At 40.6% G+C, this 14,582-nt stretch overlaps 1 protein-coding gene across 2 annotated transcripts in view; it reads right to left on the bottom strand.

Annotated features, from left to right (window-relative positions):
• Positions 1–14,582, bottom strand: part of ITGA9 (integrin subunit alpha 9) — a 226,437-nt gene that overhangs the window by 101,719 nt on the left and 110,136 nt on the right. For both annotated transcript variants that reach the window (XM_072853606.1, XM_072853607.1), the window contains exon 16: positions 12,325–12,480. In XM_072853606.1, the coding sequence (XP_072709707.1) occupies positions 12,325–12,480 (156 nt within the window). The remainder of the gene's footprint in view (positions 1–12,324; positions 12,481–14,582) is intronic.

Below are 14,582 nucleotides of genomic sequence, written 5' to 3'. Positions count from 1 at the left end.
TGAGTGAAAGAGGACAGGAACATGTTCCTCGCGTCAAAGAAACCCAGATGCTGTCAAGATCATGGTTACTTTCTCCTGCTGTTGAGAACAGAGACCAATACCTTCCTGAATAGATGACTAGACTTTTCAAGCTGGAGGATTCATTCTTTCAGAGTTGTAATGCTCTTCAGCTTACCAAATATTCAAAGGACAAATACCCAAAAATGAAGGTTGCCAACACTGTTCAGCTAGGAAACGTGACAATCCACTGATCTCTTTCTTTAATATGAATGTTCCTTTCTACAGGCTTGGCTTCATGACTTTTATTACCAAAGTAAATATATTTCAATCATAAATGCAAAGACAGAGCAAATCTGTGCAGGGGACACATAATGGTCAGATAGGGTTGGAGAGACTCAGGGGAAAAAAAAATAATAAAAGAAGATACAGAGTTAATACATCTTTTAAGAGCTCTGCCAACTGTATCAGAACTGGAGAAAGACTTTGAATCTCAAGCCCAGAGGGCATACAGATTCCTAGTTCTCGTCCCTCCAGGAAGATTCTTGGCTAAGGAGGCAGCTTGCTCTCCTTTTTCTGTATTGTCAGAGCTCTCCAAAAAGGAGTGGACCTTTATGAAGTTAATTGGTGTTGGGCTAGCAGATATCAAACTACACTGGAGGTTGTACCAACTTACAAAAAGAAGATAGGAGGTGGCCAGTTCATTTGGGGCTATTTACTTTCATTTTCCTTTCCCACCTTTTGCTTTCTCAGAATCTCAGAAGTGGAAACTGTTGAGGATTTAAACACGAGGGCTGAGCTTACCCTTCCTCCTTAAAAGACTACCACACCAAAGGACAAGAATAGCCCTGAGACAGGAACCGGCACAAGGTATCCCTCTCAGAACACAGCATGTTTCAGAGGTATAGTCTCAAAAGTCCTCAGAATTAATCCTCAACAACCGTAGTAGCTATATATAGGAAAGACCATTTGACCTTCAGAGGAGAAAGAAAAATAAACTGTAAAAATATTCTTGCCTGACAGTTTCCCTATTTGCATTGCAGAAATCTTGGCAAAGCGAACTGAGCGATCAAAGATATGAACTGCACATTTCAAAGAATAAAGTACTGTAAGTACATGTAAGTAACTACCTAATAATCCTGGAATTTTGTTACTAAATCTATAGTTGCGGTTCTTCAAAAAGAATGAACAAATACCTCATTTTCTAAAACTACTGAGCATGTATCTCTTCCAACATATCATGCACTAGACAGCAAGCTACTTTGAAATGCATTGGGAGTATTTCATTATGTCATAGAAACCCAAGCTCCTGCACAGCACTGGGATGACAGAAAGAAATAAGGATGATGACTCCCCAGATCCATAACTGTGTAGGAGTGAACCCTGTGCTTCTGTGGAGGATCTTAAACCCAATTCAGGTTTGGGGGGAGAAAGGATTTCCAGGCCAGCCAGCTGCTAGGACCCATCAATGCAGTCACAGCTAGTTCAGCAACCCACTTCCATCACAGGCTAATGACATTTATGGATTATTTTGCTACTTTCCGCTATTTCGCTGGTCTGGACAGATGTTGCCATGACTCTACTCCACCTCCCCTTTTTGTGTGCCTGCTAGAGCCTCAACCCTATAGGTTCTCACAGTCAATCTACTTCCTCCATTTTCTTCTCTGCTATCTTGAGCCTCCCCTTTCCCAGCCTGTTGCTTCTTCTGCCTTTCCAGTTGACTAATTCCTGCCTGTTCAAATCCCACCTTTAAGTCGTCATAACATTTGTGAACACTGCTTATATATTCTGTTAGTGTGCCCTTACTTGGTCTACTTGGGCTGTGATTTCTTTGGGACAGAAACTGCACCTAACTCAACACTGCATGTTGTTAGAGCAGGAGTCCATTCCTGGGATATGCACAGGCCCTACTAAAATATAATCACTAATTTTAACTCTAAGCAATCTTTATCAGCTTTACAATAGCAGTTTTAGGGATTTACAGAGCTCTTTACATATTAAAAGTGTTGAACAAGGTAACCAATGGGCTGTATGTATTATCCAGAACTGGAAAAAGGGAAGTAGGACAAAACAAATTCATGGCACTGTGGAAACACTTCTTAATTTTTGCAGTTACTGTTACCCAAAGTGAAGAGAAGCAATTCTGAACAGTGCTTTTACTGGTCTAATGGATTCTTACTGGATTCCACTTATATTGTAACAAATACCTCACAGCTTTGAATATGTATTTCAGAGATGGTCAGGAAGCTTCTTTACATAAGAAATACATACAAGAAAAAATCCAAGGGCCAGGGGGCAGGGAAAGGGCAAAAATTGTCCTGAATGAGAAACACAGCTGCATCTCTTATCTCAAGGCCACCACAATTTTGTCTGGCATTTCCAGGAGAGAAATAGGTGTTTGTGTGCTCAGCAGCAGGGACAGGATAACCTCCATGTTTCTAGGACACATCTTTACCATACAAACACAAAGCTAATGTAAAGTGCATGCACAGTGAGTCTGTCAGACTTCCTGCAATCACCAGATCTACAGCAAAGCACAGAGGAAATCCAGTGTTTCCAGGGTCCACGATTCCTCTCTGCACTCTCCCCTGCTGCACAGAACCCAGCAGCTATGGGGAATTGCTCCATAGCGGTTCCCTGGGTCCCCAAACTTCCCGGACAAACACAGTTTCTCGGATTCTGCATGGCAACTTTTCTGAGTAGAAAAGATGATGCTTCTTGGGAGGTCAAGGAATGTGGCTGATATAACCTGAAATGTTAGTGGAGACGGATGTTGCCCATGTCCTCCAGAGGGTAAGTAAAAAAACCTACATTAAGATATACTCATTATAAAGAGTGAATATACACATCTGTACACAATTAAATGTACAGTAAGGAGAGACCTAGAGCCAGCTGATAAGGAAGGGGATACGTCTAGACAGGCACTTGGATCAGGCCCTCAAAGCAAGTACCTTTGTGTCCACTCTGCCTCTTGAAGAGAGGTAGTGGATTAAATTCCACACTTTGTGGTAAAGGCCAGGGGTAAATGTACAGTCCTCTGCCTCAGGAAGTAGGAGGGGGATGAATCCCTAGTTCCTGCATCCTAAGGTATCCTAAGCACAAAGCTGCTGGGTATTGGGTGTGAAGATACTCTCCTTTTCCTTCCTGCTGATAGTGGACTGCTAAGGAATGCTGCTAGGAGGTGAAACAAGCAAGGAGGAGCCTGGCTTCAGCCTAATGGTCAGAGGTTTCTGCTCAGAGAAAGGCAATCTGGGATTTCAAACCTGGCTCACTAAATTGCTTCACTTTCTTTCAATGGCTATCTAAAATTAAACACATCTATGTTTCTGGAAGTAGCGAAGAGAACAAGAAACCGAAAAAACTTGTGTTTATGGCACTCCTGCCCATAGAAAATACTGGAAATCATCCAATAAACAAAGGGAAAAAAAAAAGTATTTCAAGATATTCAACCTCCCAAAATACAGGGAAGCACATGGAAATTTCAGCTTGTAGCCAAAATGTGCAAGACTTTGACAAGTTGCCAGTACTGTGTTCCAGTAAGAGTTGTGCCCATCCTTTCACAGAAAAGAGAAAGTGACAGCTGAAGGACAATGCTTGAAGAGAAGGAGGAGAAACGGGATTCTCAAAAGAACCCTTGAAAACATGTCATTTTATGGTATGGATAAGAGACTAGTGATTCACTCTGGATCAGGCCTTTAACTACTTCCTAACACATCAGTCTACAAAAGGTTCAGATAGCACCTCTTAGAAGGTGGCAGAGCTGGCCTTCAGTAACTGAGGATCCACTCCTTTAACTTCACAAACTGTGCCACGTACTTCAGCAGGATAACTTAGGTTATGCAAAATAAGAATACAGTATTCCAATCTCTACACTGATTTCCTGTAAATTGTCACCATACCCTATGGTATGTGCAGGGATGACTTAGCAATTAGATCATGCTAGTAACATAAAAGCAATTCTATTTAAAGGATGCAGGATAAGGGGGCTTGTTAGTCTAATAATTCTTTACTTTTTAGATCTTGATGCTATACCATGTTATCTAGTGAAGTTGGGTTCCTGGGTCCTTATTTAGGGACCAGGATATATGATCCAACTTTCAAAAGTACTGAGCTCTAAGCAAATCTCACTGCCTTTTCTAGGAACTGTTTCCTGTTTTATAACTTTAAAAATCAAGAACTTAGATATTAATGTGCCTAAACATAGATACAGGAGCCTGATTTTAGACCTTTATTTATTTTGTCTTTAAATTTTCAAGTTGCCTGCAAAATAAAGCCATTACCTACAGATCTATTGACCACAGAAAAAGAAAGAGTGACTGACTCTCCCCAGACGTCCTGTGCTTCACTATCCTACTGATGGAAATGGTCTATTCATATATCCTGCTAAGCAAAGTGCAAAATGGCTGATTTAAATTCCCACTAGAAAAGCAATTAATATTGCTTTAAAAACTTTCCAGGATTTCATCAGATGTGCTGGCTAAAATGAGAACGCATTAATTCCACAGTACCCCTAGTGAGTGGCAGAGCAAACACATGATGAAGGCAGGAATACCAGGGGAGTGGTAAGCGTTCAATAGAATCCTACTACAAAACCAAAGAGCCGTGCCAGTACTGCATGGTGCAGGGGACCGAGGTTAGCTAGCAAGCTCCCTCAGCTCCATGTAGACTTCATCAGAGCATGCATTCATGCAAAGAAAACAGATGCTTATTTATAGTGCATTAGCGTAAGAAAACAGAAACTGGCCAGTAATAATTATTTTACTACACCAGTAAGGGTGCAACCATGTAAGTCAAAATTCTCCAGCTGGGGAAGGCTACAGGGGAATTCATCCACTTTACTGAGTGGAAGACTCTGGGCCTATGGCTCATGACTAGCACATTGTCACTTATCAAGCCATCTAAGGCCAAATGCAATAATTTCTCCCCTATTTCAGCTGCATCCTGCTTTCAGTAAGTGTTAAAAACTGGGCTGGAGCACCAAGCTAAAAAGGAGAGAGGACACTCAAGTGTAAGAGGAACAGGAACTCCCAAATGAAATCAGCTTTTTAGAAAAGATCAGGCATGAAACATGTTAGCTATTGAAGGCAAGCATAAATTAATAAACATATGTATTAGTAATTCCTCACAGCAGTGAGCAGATTTAACAATGCAATCTTTTGTCCTCATATTCTCCTGGGGTGAAGAATTATAACTGGTGGCAATGGAAACACACCCCCAGCCTTTCGGAGCTTTATTAGATTTCTAGTCTGACTCACTCATTTTTCAGGCTGAGGCAATTTTTTCTTTTTTAAATCATTAACAGTTCAAATCATCCAAATAGTGTTCTCATTTTACAAGACTTCAGACCTTATAAATTCATAGAACAATATATAGGAAAGACCTATTGGGTTAATTGTCCCATCTCCCCATACCATTATAGAATGGATTTCTGCAGCACATTTCTCAATATATTTTCCTGTCTTGTCTTAAATGGCCTTCCATTTATTTTGGATGACTACAGAATAATTCAATTATATCATCTCAGGAGGGTTCTTTAATGATATTCGAGAACATTTTCTACTCTAAACCTCCTTATTTCTACTACTAAAAGTGGAATCGTGCAAGATGAATCTTTTTCACTCAGGATGCTTTCATACTTAAACATTTTAACACCAGACTCAAAAACTTTGCTACTCATGACACAATTGTGTAATTAAAAATATAAAAGCGTAACAACAACAACCACCAAAACACAGATATGGCAGCTGTTTTGTCAGCTGCAAACACAAAAAAAGTCTCCAAATCATCAGATATGCAATTTATGTCTACCTTTAGCCCATTTAGACCCCCAAGGATATGTGAAAGTCCTCTTCTATAATCCACCAGCACTTCAGTGATTTTGTATTTATACTACTCTGAACTGACAAGGATTTTGTGGCACTGAGGTACTCCGAACTGAATGAACTAACACTATCATATTATCTCCTCTCAAGATGTTAGGTATTCCAATTAAGCTCTACGGATCCTTCATATAACTGCTGAAAAGATATGAACAGAGCTAATGGAGCCTGGCTTCCTGAAGTCTGTCACCTGTCTCTGTGGCTTTTTAAGAATATTACAATTTTCTTTTATAGCTCCATGCGTAAGCAGGAATTTCCCCTTTCTTACAATTACAATTCTCCATCCACAGAGTAGTTTGGAAATGAAATGCATGCTGTTATGCTGAACCGCAGAAATTACTCAGTAGGATTTTCAGTTAGGGTTCAGCTTGCAAATGCTTATGTGATCATCTCTCCTTTCTCTACCTATTTATTTGAAGAACCAGTAAACTACATCAGATAATTCACATCCTACCACCTAAGACAGGATCACCGTGTAGTCTGACCCTCCCCTAGCACACATGCCAAGACATGAAGGTCTATATATCCCTGTGTGTGTTCGTGTGTATATTAGCATACGATATTGGCTATTGTTCTTTAGGAAGCCCATGAGATCTAAACCTGGGGATCAAACCATGCCCTTACACATTCTCAGTTATGTTGTTTTTCCTCTACTAGGAATATGAACAAGTTGGACAATTACTGGCCAAGCCTGTCATTGCTTAAGAATGAGCCTATAGAAACATGCATACCATCAGAGGCACTGATTTCCACTCATTCTTACTTCAGCAAGTTTCCTGATTATAAACATTTCAGAGGTACAACACATCTGGACACCTGCTGTTCTTGTTTAGTTCTGAATCTCTTCCAGACTTGTAAATCTTTCCTCTTTATTGCCATTCAAAAAAAAAAAAAAAAAAAAAAAAAAAGGCAGGCAAACATAATACCCAGCCTAATCCAGTACATGATCAGGGTGGGTTCTTTCCAGATTTCCTGGCACGAATAGCACCCAGTCCTTGCCAGTTCAGCACCGACTTTGACCAAACTTGTCTAGAGCAAAAGACAGACACTACCAAAGGGATGGCAGAGGGAGGAGTGGAAATCATCACTTTCAGCAATCCCACTCCAGCCAAAGGGAAAACAATGGCAATTAAGCAGGAAGGGTGGCACATGGTGGATCTCTGCAAGAATAAATGCAGAAGACAATTTGGGAACTTGCCCTGCCCAAGGAGGAAAGGGTTTTAGCAGCAAGTTTCATCTGGAACATGGCAATTAGGCTGACTCCTGCAATCTCCCAAATACTTCTTATGTGCCTGGTATAAATCAATTAATCTTCCAACTTTTCACCTATCCAGCTACTGATAGGTACACTAAGGTATTGAGGCTTCAGCTGTACCAGTAAATTAAACTGCCCTGGCCTCCAAGACAGGAGCATCCTAACTCCTGACTCATGCCTGGGAATGGTTTGCAGTAGTTGGCACAGGCTAAAACCATGCAAAGAGCCATTCCAGCAGATTACCAGGATAAAGTTGTCACTCCAATGCCTAGAAACACCCTGGGGACAGCCCAGTTTGCTGGCAGAGACATGACCCGACGCAAGCAGGCACACAGGGATCCCTGCTCTGGGGAAGGCACCTCTGACAAACCTGGACCACGCTGTGTGTATGGACACTACATTTCAGCCTGTCCAGATCTGTCATTGCTTTGTCCTCAGTATGAGACCCAGGGTGTGTGTGTGCATGTTTTAAAATAGAGAACGGCATTATTTGTGCAGCAAACCAAAAATCACTAAAGGTGTTCATAATTCAGCTCCATAAAAATCCTCCTATACTTTCTCATGCCTGCCAACTAAGCTAATTTATGTGCAAATACTTAACAAGCTTTTCCAACACAAGTATTTCTAAAAAACAGTCCTCTGCTTTAAAAAGGTGAAGTTTATCCCAGAGACGTGCAGCCTCAGTCACCTGGATGTGCAGCACTGTACCCAAATTCTCACTGCAAGTCAGTGGCACAGCTGGGAACAGAATGTCCTAAACATTTTCTGTCTCTTCTTATAACTCACAAGCAGTTTTATGGCAGACCATTCCCGAAGTTCTGAAGACACTGACGCAATTAAATCTACTGAGAATATTTTCCTATAACAAAATGGTGTCTCCATCCACATAACAGCAGGTGATTTTATTACAGTATTTACAACAGGCAGAATTCTAACATACCACATTTTGAACTCTAAGATACATTACTGGATACTACTAGGAACAAATCTCCACTGTATTTGGCAGGAGATCTTTCTCCTTCTTGGTTGACATGTATTTATACAGTGGGTATACAAAAATAAATGTTATAGTACAAACCACTTAGGACAAACTAAGCCAAACCAAGTTCTAAATACACATTAATTTCCCTGAAGTAAGAAGACTTATTCGTTTTTTCCAGTGGATGGAGGTAGCAACTGGATTTGGGAGGCAACAAAGAAGCTAATGGAAAGTCATCCTCAGGTTGGGAAGTTTTAAAGTTCATAATATGCACTCAAAAAGTAGAATCTTTTTTCCCTCCACCCAGTCTTGACCCATCAGAGATTTTCTGTTCAATCAAAACCGAGCTGGCTAGCCACTTACAACTTGGAAAGCTGTAATCTTCTCCACACAACCAGTCTCCACCCAACAATTGTACAAGTTGCTGAGGCACCTATTAATAGACATGTACACATAACACTTGAGGATTTGCTTTTGCTACCACAAATAATTACACCAAGCTATAGCAACCATAGTTTCTGGTAAGCATGTACAAGAACCAAGAAAATAATTAAGTCCATGAGAAATCAACTGTTACTGTATCCTGGGCCAAATAGTCCCTCAGGCCAGTTTAATTACATTATTACTTCATTTTGAAGTATCAGAGCCTCTTTGCTTACAAAAAATGGCCAATACATGAAGTCCCACAATTGCATGCTTTTTCCTTAGGAAATTTCAGTTAAGATCCTTTTCTTTAAATCAATCAGACGTTCAAATTATTTACCATATTTTGATGGTTTCAAGCATAGTTCATTTAGGAATAGAAGCAGGCTCCTTCACTAAACAATCAAGGTTTGTTTTTGGTTTGTTTTTGTTTTATTTTTAAATACAAGCATTTTGCACTGCCATACAGTAAAAGTTGCATTCTTCTAAAATAAAAGTGACCAATAAATAAAAGCATTTCAAATTATATCCCACATCCATATACTCCTTTACTATTATACCTCTGCCTTGGTCTAAGTGACTAGTACAAGACCAGACTGTCTCTCACATGCAATGTAATACTGATTTAAAGGATGAATATCCAGCATAATCACATATCTGTGATTATGTCATTAGGTAGATGTCACTTCTGGTGGTGGGTTTCCATGAACACTATTTCCAAGCTCACTCCTTAATGCATTAGAGGAAAGCACCATGAAGAACTTCATATGCTCAATATAATCTTCAATTCTCATGCCAAGAGGCCACTTCATGGCTTTCCTATGTCCTTGTTTGTGAGCCACATGGCTGTACACTCTTGTTGGGAAGTCATGCATGCATGCAGGGAACATCTGGTTCATGAAAAACAAACTGAAATCCCAGTGAAAGTTATCACTTCAGCTTTAACAACACTTTAGTTTAAATAAAAATCACATCTAGGTGACTATAAAGCCCACACATTTGCAAGATGTGTGGCTTTTCAAGACCTGCAGTAGTATCCTGAAAGACAGAAGACTCCCCCTTTCCTGCCCACTCATGGCTCCCTCCCGTTTCTTCAGCTATTCACTACTTTCAGCTGCTTCTCCTACACTCATTCAAAAAAACCAGCCACCTGGGCTTTTTAGCAAAGTGTCGGCCTCTTAACAGTATCTTAATGGTGCCTTGAAGCAATAGATGCAACATTTCCGATATCAAAATGTCACTTCTTACTGGATCAATAGGATCTAGGGCTTTTGAAAACCACACACAACCAGCTATATTTAGAGACTTCAGTACTAGCACTAACACTAAACTTGTCCACCTTCCTTCACTCGTGCTGTATCTTCTGAAAACAGAACCCGCTAAATCTGTCTTGAATTGGACTTCCAAATCGCACGGTCCCTCCAGAATCATTAGATCCTTTGAAGAGGTAAATCCTTTATATCATAAACTTTGGTTCCTACTATCCCTTTTGGCCTTTAAAAACAATTTCTACTTGCAAGATGACAAGAATCCTGATTTTCCCATGAAATTGGTATTTGAGGACCCTGCCACCATGCCTCGAGGCTACTCCGGCAAGGCTTTGTCACCATGACTGCCACACTTTACTCTGAAGCTCTGCCCACTTCCTTAGCTGAAAGCACAGTTACAGGCACACCCGATGTCAAAATCCTTTCCTTACTAAGCTAAGTGAACAACATCTGGAAAGCAAATGGAAAGGGATTGTTAAACTAGCTCCCTCTCATCCAAATTACACAAAAAAACAAGTCAGGGAAATACCCAACATATTTTTGTTTCTTCTCTATAATCTCAGCGTTTAGGTATTTTAATATTGATCTGAGACTATGCCTGCAGGGCAAGATGTAACCTTTTGAGTTTAAACCCAGTGGTAAAGCATCCAAGCAGTTTCGTTCATGTAACACTTAGGTTTTCAGCACACTGCTCAAGTTCCAAAGTTCTCCACAAATTCCCATCATAATGTTTGCAACAATACAAAAGTCAGATACATAACAGCCACACAATCCCTCTTCATAAAAATAAGTAATTCTTAGATACATCTTTCATTCATACATTTATAAAAATAAAGCATACTTGAAGAAATACTCACTTCTCCAAATACAAGGATTATAGCCAAATACATTTCAAAACACTTGGGTATATGACAAAGCAAATCTCTTTAAGCATTTTAGTTAGTATTCAGGGACCTGCAATTTCAGCACAATAACATATCCTTATGAACAGCATCAGAAAGTAATGTTATAGATGATGATGATGCAAACATCACTTAATGGGTATGAGCTTCCCGGCATTAAAAACCAGATCTAACAATCCACTGCTAAAAGCCTCAGACTCTAGACAGACTTTTTACAGGTTTGGGGGAGGGGGGTTTGTTTGGTTTTGGTTTGGGTTTGTTGTGGGTTGTTTTTTTTGTTTGTTTGGGGTGTCTTTTTTTTTTTTTTTTTTTTTTTTTTTAAAGTTTCCTATTCACAAGCAATGCCAGCTCATAACTCTGTAAGCATGCTTTGGAAAATAAACTTGCCTGGATGCAACCCTGAGCAACTCAACCTAACTTTTAAGTTAGCTCTGCTTTCAGCAAGGAACTGGATCTCCAAAGGTCCCTTTCAGCCTAAATTATCCTGCAATTCTGACACACAAGAAGTTTTGCAAGCCACAAAAGAAGTCTGATTTCCCTGTGGCGCCTCGAGCTTCACATTTGGATGCTCTGCTGTTGGCACAGTGGGAGGTTGAATTGTCCTGCAGGCTCCTTCCTCAGCAGACTGTCCTGTACCTACAAGGACCACACTCAAACTGGAATCTTTCAAAAGGTCACTAATGGGGTCTCTCTCCTCACCATGACTGCCTGCTTCATGAACCCTGAAGGTGTTTAATACCTTCATAAGCACTGTCGATCACTCCTGTCAAAACCTGCCAAAATTGGCCAGCATTTTCCAAAGATACCAATGAGGTCAAGACAGACAAACAAGAGAGGCAGGATAATCACATACACTTCAATTCCTTTGGGAATGATCTGGGAGAAAGAGGGGGAAAAAAAAGAAAGAAAAAATTTCTCTACTCTCTGAATGAGAAGTGTTTCAAAATTAAGGGAATTCTCTTGCTCTCACCAAAATTAAAGACAAAAGGTTTTTCTGCACTGCAGTGGAGCAAAACAGGATCCTAATAAGTACATGGCTGCACCTACACTTTACTTCCTCTAAAATAAAACCAACCTATTTTAGCACAGCACATTCTGCAATAACAGCAGGAGTGAGTTTCCCTTGCCATGGGAATGGACGTGAGGAGCCCTCAAGAAAAGAGGGCAGTTGGGCCAGGCAAATTTTTCTTTATTCTGTCCACCATTCTCCCCTCACACAGAGGGGCAAGTTCCCATGTCCCCTCCTGGAGCAGCCCTGTCCCTCCAGCACTAACAAAGGCTCAACCTGGAAAGCCAGGGCCAAGCCTTTCACAAGAACCTCCTACAGAAAGGGAAGAACCAGAAGGAGTAGGACCTCTCTCATCCTTTCCCTTATTCAGTCTCCTTCTTCCCAGCACAAACACCCTGAAGCAAGAAAGTAACCTCACCTTGCGCTGCCCAGCCTTGTCAGCACAAGTCTTTACTATGTCATGGAGAAGCACTGACATCAGCAACAGTAGAGACTGTACAGAAAGGCTATTGTGTGCAGACAACCCAGAGCTTGGCAATCCCCTTCTACCTCCACTTCTGCTGTCAGTTCAGCCAGAGGCCTTCTAAGGAAATAACATAGTCTAAACCTGACCTGATTCCTTTGCACTATCTTTTGTCCTTTCTTCCAGCGGAGAATGGGCTTGAGAGCAGGTAGTTCCTTGTCCTCTTTTCCTCTTTCTATCACATGTTCCCCAAGGCTGTATGCAGCTTCAAATACAATTGGAGATATGACGTCTTTGACTCTTCTCTATAAAAGAAAAAAAACAGATATTTCACCTATGCATATAAGCAAGCTGATTTTTATATACAACAATTATACATAGAATTAAAGCAGATTTTTATATTCAGCACTGCAGACAGGAAGCAGGCTTCTCTACTTCCTTTATTCTTCTCCGTGCCAAACAGGAACAAGCACGTTAATCCAAAACAAGTCTGAAGATTAAAAAAAAAGGCCACAAAAAAATTAGTTATTCTTTTCGGACCTACTCTTGGTTCCACAGAAGCAGCGGCATATTTGGCACACCTACAAATCAAGTGTTTTTCAATAAAACCAAGACATTTTCTTAAAAAATAAAATAAATAGGAAGTGTTTCCAACAGCCCTGCACAATGTGGAAGCAAAGAGCAAATCATCTTCATCTCTGGGGTTTCTAAATCCTAGACTTCAACTGAGGTCACCTCCAGTGTGCTCCATTCATTAAAAGAAAAGAAAAGAAAACTCCATCTTGCCTTGTTGCTTTGCAATATCAGTGAAATTAATAGGTGGGTAGAGATAACACTGTGGCTATAAAACAAGATTACAGCCATGCATGGCACAAAAAGCCATCTTCCAGCACGGTTCTGAAAGCAAAACTCACAGCTCCCCCCACACACCCTCAGCACAGTAACACTTTCAGTATGTAAAGGAAGAAAGTTTTTCAGTTTCTTTATTTGCTGTATTCTAGGCTTCATATCAGACGTATTAAATGGTGCCACATTATTTGTCTGATGGGACAAAAGGATTGCCTTTTCTTATTGTTGTAGCCCAAGCCACAAAACTTATACCATTTGTCACAACATGCGACGCCTAAATCCAGTTTGCTGTGCAAGGACAAAATGCCCATTGTGCTCTGTTCAGTCCTGACTTCCAAAATCCAATTTACCAGAAAACAGAAGTGGCAAATGCTCTACCTTTTCATAGGCAAGCATTCCTCTTAAATTTTAGCTACTTAAAAACTTAGTGTGAATTCAGCGCAGAAATTGAGGCAATAAATAAATACCATAAGTAAGCACAACGAATCTTCAAATGGGCCAACTCTCAACTTCGCCTTGCATCAGTTAACAGGCTTCTCTGAACACAGCCTGCCAACCACAACAAGTAATTGTGATGCAACACAATTTAAATTGCATCTTCCAGATGTGGGAAACCTGGGTACTAACTGGCTTTCTGACCACCCTGTTTCATCTGTTTCAAGGCAACCATTTGCTCTCTCTAATACATTGACTGGCCAGAGATCTCTGAAGTCAGACAAAGATTAGTGGCTAACCAAATTCCTAAATCATTGGTTAGCTGGGTGAATAATAGCAGAGACGAGGTTGGATGACTTTTACCTTCCTGCACCTTGAAGCGTCCAGCCAGCCCCTGAATTCCTTCCCATTACCAATGTCTGCCAGTGCCCTGCACCCAGCAGCAGCCCAGAGTACCCGAAGTTTAGACTGTGCATTGCTTGGAGCGGTTTGTGCTCTCTTGGTAATGGACACCAATCAACAGTGGACAGAGCAGCAGTGGTGACTGCCCTATGTTTCCCCATCCCATAAAGAGGACCATGCATGCTCTGGGGTACTGCTAATCCTCTCAGCAGAAGAGACACTGATGCCTTCAGCCCCTTCCACAGTCCCACCCTCGGGGTAGGAGTTGTACTGTACTGAGATTGCTAAATAACAATACCACAACTCACAGAAGCTACTAGCTTTGCTCTCACAGAAAATCGTGTATTAACTTAAGCGAGGATTGTATCAGCATACAAGACGACTACGTATACAGAGAAACAAGACTATAAAAGAGCATACCATGCAGCAACAGTCAAATACAATAAATCATCAGGCAGATCGCCATATAATCCAAATGTATGCAACCAACTGTGTAAACACAGAACAATTAAAAAATGTAGGGAGTGGGTTAAATTAAAATCCACCTCTGGTTTTCTATCTCTATTACTGCAGTATGGCAAGAATAAGTGCTTAATGACTTCTAAGTGTTTTAATATGATCTTGCAGGGTTCAGTCCAATGCCTTTTGAAGTCAAAAGACAAGTTTCCCATTGACTTCAATGAATGTTGGAGTGTGCCCATACTGTTCTCTGGTGTCTCTT

Source organism: Ciconia boyciana, chromosome 2 (genome assembly GCF_034638445.1).
Source record: "Ciconia boyciana chromosome 2, ASM3463844v1, whole genome shotgun sequence".
Lineage (NCBI taxonomy): Eukaryota > Metazoa > Chordata > Aves > Ciconiiformes > Ciconiidae > Ciconia > Ciconia boyciana.
The sequence above is the reverse complement of the archived record's forward strand: the minus strand, read 5'-3'. Positions and strand labels throughout refer to the sequence as shown.